This window comes from Microtus ochrogaster, unplaced genomic scaffold (assembly GCF_000317375.1).
Source record: "Microtus ochrogaster isolate Prairie Vole_2 unplaced genomic scaffold, MicOch1.0 UNK21, whole genome shotgun sequence".
In the NCBI taxonomy this organism is placed as follows: domain Eukaryota; kingdom Metazoa; phylum Chordata; class Mammalia; order Rodentia; family Cricetidae; genus Microtus; species Microtus ochrogaster.
The window spans coordinates 135390-140148 of record NW_004949119.1 but is presented as its reverse complement, the minus strand read 5'-3'; the positions used below and the strand labels follow the sequence as shown (position 1 = coordinate 140148).

The 4759-nt window shown below is 35.6% G+C and overlaps 1 protein-coding gene across 1 annotated transcript; it reads right to left on the bottom strand.

The window, feature by feature from the left end:
- Positions 1-1113: 1113 nt before the first annotated feature.
- Positions 1114-2040, bottom strand: LOC101982916 (olfactory receptor 4N4-like). The gene has a single exon (XM_005367593.2). The coding sequence runs from the start codon at positions 2038-2040 to the stop codon at positions 1114-1116; it is 927 nt and encodes a 308-aa protein (XP_005367650.2).
- Between the last annotated feature and the right edge of the window lie 2719 nt (positions 2041-4759).

The window sequence follows — 4759 nt, the reverse complement described above, 5'->3', positions numbered from 1 at the left end:
CCATTAAGAGAATTTCCTTTACATTCCTATCTTTCACAATAGTTTGAGAAATAGGTGCTTGAAATGACACTATCCCATTTGAAAAGTGCTTTTAAAAAGTGATATCATTGGAGATCTCTTACAAATGTCACCATACTTTGGTTGGGAAAAGAAAAAGAAAATGGAAAATCAAAGTTAAGATGATAGTGAGGGCAAAGTGTTTGAATCAGAAGCAGGAGCAAGTGCATTTCTTCTTTGGAGAGCCACAGTAGGCTAACTAGAGAAACTACCTTTGCATGGAGAGCACAGATGATGATAAAACTGAACAGTGGGTGAGTGGAGAAGGTCACGTAAGTACTAAATTAGCAAGTCTTATTTTTATATGGAAACAAGGAGAAACATCGGTAAGTTTGACTGTGTGGGAATGAAATGTTTTTTTTAAAGACTTCTCAGAGATTGATCTTGTAGTATGATGTGATACTGAAAATAAGATTCTGCAATGGTCTGAATGAAGAGCAAGGCATTAGACTACAGTGTGAGCAATGAAATAAAGAATAGCGCCCCAAAGGATCAAAAGAACCTGTGTCTCAACTCTAGAAAAAGAGAGAAGAAAAAAATGTCTAATACTTGCTTGTAATTTATCCAAGGTGATTTGAGAATACCAACAGTAAGGTAGCAGAAAGCCCTCTGCCATTTGGCTCTTGCTATTCTATAACCTGCTGCCCCATTAATCAAAATGAATTGATCTGTTATAGAATTACAGTCATGACACATTACACAATGAACAAACTGTGGGTTAGTTGTCCTTTTACTTAAAATGCTAAGCTATTATTACTATGGTTATAGAGATAGTGAAATTATTGGATATAGCATAAAAATCCTTTAGTGTTTTTACTCTTAAATAAATTAAAAGTTAATTCCTTTATCTATCACATTTATCCATTGTACTTAAACAAATCCATTATTCTGTTGCATACTTTAAACACATGAACTATATTTTCTCACTATGTGTAATTCAAATTGTCTATAATAGTACCTGAAAAATGAAATCAAATCTAGAAAAATGTCATTTATTTTGTAATTTAATAAATGTGTGCCACATTACCCCTACCTGATTTCTCACATAAAAACCATTTAACAAACTATATGGCGAATGATTAACTTTTTCATAGAAGTTTTTACTTCCTGGTTTCGAAGGGTATAAATCACAGGATTCATCAAGGGAAATATTACAGTGTGGAAGAAAGAAACCACCTTGTCAGCTGCTAAAGCTGTGAACGGGCGTGTATAGATGAAGATTGCAGGTCCAAACATAAGAAATATGATTATGACATGAGTGGTACATGTGGATATAGCTTTGTTCTTTCCTTCAGATGCTGACCTGTGAACATGGCATAAAATAACTGCATAGGAAGTCAGCAGCCCAAGGAAGCAGACAAGGGTAAGCAAGCCACTGTTGAATATCATTAGGAGCTCAACAGCAAAGGTGTCTGTGCAGGCTAGCTTGATGACCTGAGGAACATCACAGAAGAAGTTATCCAGATGGTTTGGACCACAGAAGGGCAAGCGGAGGATGAGGACAACCTGAATTACGGAATGAACAAAACCTCCAAGCCATGGAGCCAACAGCATCACATAGCAGGCTCTAGGGCTCATGACAGTGGAATAGTGTAAAGGCCTGCAGATGGCAATGTAGCGGTCGAAGGCCATCACAACCAGAAGTAACCCTTCCCCTCCTCCAAGAAAGTGCAAGAAAAATAGCTGAGTGATGCAGTCTTTATAGGAGATTACCTTCTTCTCAGAGAAGATGTCCACTAACATCCTGGGAGTGACAATGAAGGAATAGGAGGCATCCAGGAAAGCCAAATTTCCCAGGAGGTAATAAAGTGGGGCACCTAGCCCAGGGTCTGATAAGATGGTGAGGATGATGAAGACATTTCCAGGCAAGATGATGGTGTAGAAAATTAAGCTCAGAACAAAGACCAAGAGCTGAATTTCCTGTGACTGTGTGAGTCCTAGGAGGATGAATTCTGTGACAACTGTCCTGTTTTCTGTCTCCATCATCAGTCCCTACAGAACATAGCAAATACAGCAATTTTCCCTCTTCTGACACTAGATCATAGTTTTCTAGTCCTGTTTTCTGTCTCCATCATCAGTCCCTACAAAACATAACAAATCAAATATTTATCTCTATGTCTTCCACCTAGATCATAACCATTCTTCTTCTAGAAACATGGTTAGACACAAGCAAATGATCCCATCACTCTCCATATCTAATCTGTCTCTTCTGTCCTTTAGCTTCTGCATTTCACAGCTGCCAAACATTCTACTCTTTAGACCACAGCTTCCTGCCACCTTTAGCCCTGACCTCCTATTTGACTCTCATGTGTAGAAAAGTTGGCCATTGTTCTGCGTTTATTTCTTAATGCCCTGAGATTGATTTTTTTGTTTTGTTTTGTTTTTGTTTTTGGCAAAGGAAGCAACCTACTTCCACATATTAAAGTCTTCATGTATATATTTTACAAAGGGATGGATGAGTATTGATAGTAAACAGGAGTGATACACATATTCAGTGTCTTCACTATAATGTAATTGTTTCACATGTATACTTACTTATCAAAACAAATTGTATTATCAGTTGATATTTGTTTTTTAGACATTACTTACTCCTTAAGTGTCCTGGCTTAATTAAACACACACACACACACACACACACACACACACACACACACACACACACACACGCAAATTTCCTGAGGGCATCTTTCCTTACAGAGAATGTATCCTTCAGGCTATTACTGAAGATCTAACTGGTAATTTCCTCCATATAATCTCCCTATGAGAAGAGTATCCTGTATCAGAATGAATATGAAATTTTACCGTTATTTTAACTATAGCAATTTCATGAGAGGTATATTTTTATCTAAGTTTTTAAAATCCTGTCTTTTAGTTTTATGGTTTTTGCAGCATCATTCTGTTCTTGACTATAAAATGTACAAAGAAACTTTTAGCCTATTTACATAGACCAGATATAAGTTGTGAGACAAAGTATGAGTAACCAAAGTCTCATATTTTACAAAAATATAAATCAATCTGGTAGAGAATGATGTTTTATACAGTTTTACTTATAAAATGCATTTTTAAAAAATAATGTCATTGAAAACAGAGTTGAAGGAAAGGAGGCTTCATCTACAACTAAAGAGACAGAGTGAAAGAGGAGTAAAAAACAAATGTCTCAAATTAAAAATCACTTCAAATGTTTATAATTACACTCCTTTAAAGAATCAAAAATCTTCTCTAACTGTTTCTCATTCATCTGTCCTCTAATCTTATATTGATAGATTTAATAAGGACCCAAATTTCCATATATTGTCAAACTAAGAATTATAGAAAAAGCACATTAGATCAGAAAAACACATACACGCAAGAGTGTGTGCATTCACTAAAAAGATAAATATATTGAAACATACATATTGCATCTGAAAAAAAAACATTGCTCAAAATGTGTATAGTAGATATTCACATACCCATGTGCTCACCGGATGCACTAAACAAACTTGATGTTATTAGCACTAAAATAAAGACGTGCGGTGAAGCTAGATGGGGATGGAACTAAGGAGATTCAGAGAGACATACTGGAGGGTGTGATCAGTACCCGTCAGAGAAGTGCATAGATGCACAAGGTATGCTAAGTACTAAGACGTAAATGGGTGGGATAGAGATTTTCTTTTTCTTAATTTTAGACTGAAGTTGTTGAGTTTGTTAACTCCATAAATCTAAGATGACAAAATCAAAACTTACATGGATGTAACATCAGCCTGCTGTCAATGACAGAGATCTGTGTTCGTCAGTATTACTTGTAAAAAGAGAACCTCTTTTCCCAGCTGTGTGGGAAACCATGTCAACGTTTTTCTTTTTCAAAACCAGGAGCCAAGGAAATATTTTTTTTTTCAATTCTCAACATTTCTGTATTGGTTATTGTTTATATTCTCTCTTGTTTCCGTTGGTAGGTATAAATTTATAGCTAAGAATAAACACCAAAATAATTTGTATTTTTTGATGGGGTAGATCTTTATTTGTGGGGTCCCAGCAGGCCCAGCCATGTTGTCCATGGTGAACAATTTGTATTTTTGAAAATATGCAATTCTAATGAAACAATTCTAAGTGTCTGAAGAAGAACGTACTGTGTTGCTGACAATGCACTTTAATTTGGCATTTATTTAACATTTTGTTTTTGCTATGTGTCTTTGCATTCAAGACAATAAGTATAAAACCTGAAGAACTGCATTTTTTATTCCTTAGTTTTATTCTTTATAAAAATGAAGAATAGTGAGAACATTTACCTCTCTAACAATCCACCAATTCTCTCACACAGCAAACATCACCTTCTTCTAATGAAAGAGGCAATACCTGATGTTCCAACTTTGTTCTTAAAATTTTCTTATAAGAGAAGGGCCTTTTACAGTTTGACATACACAATTAATTTGTGATGCAATGGAGAATGGACCTTGGGAATTTGCAGGCTAACTAGGCTGTAGGGAATTTTTGTGGGAATCGTCAAAATGCCAGCAGGCTATGGACAAAGAAGGAAACCAGGGATTTATTACATATAAATGTCCAAATAAATGTCAATCAAGATTTATAAGGTAAGACCACAGGAGACAAGATCTCAACCTTACACAAACTATTATAGGCAACAGAAAATCTGGGTGTGGAAGATGTGATCTTTCCCAAAGAAGAAATATTAATTGTCCAATGATGAATGATCAGTCCTGAAAAC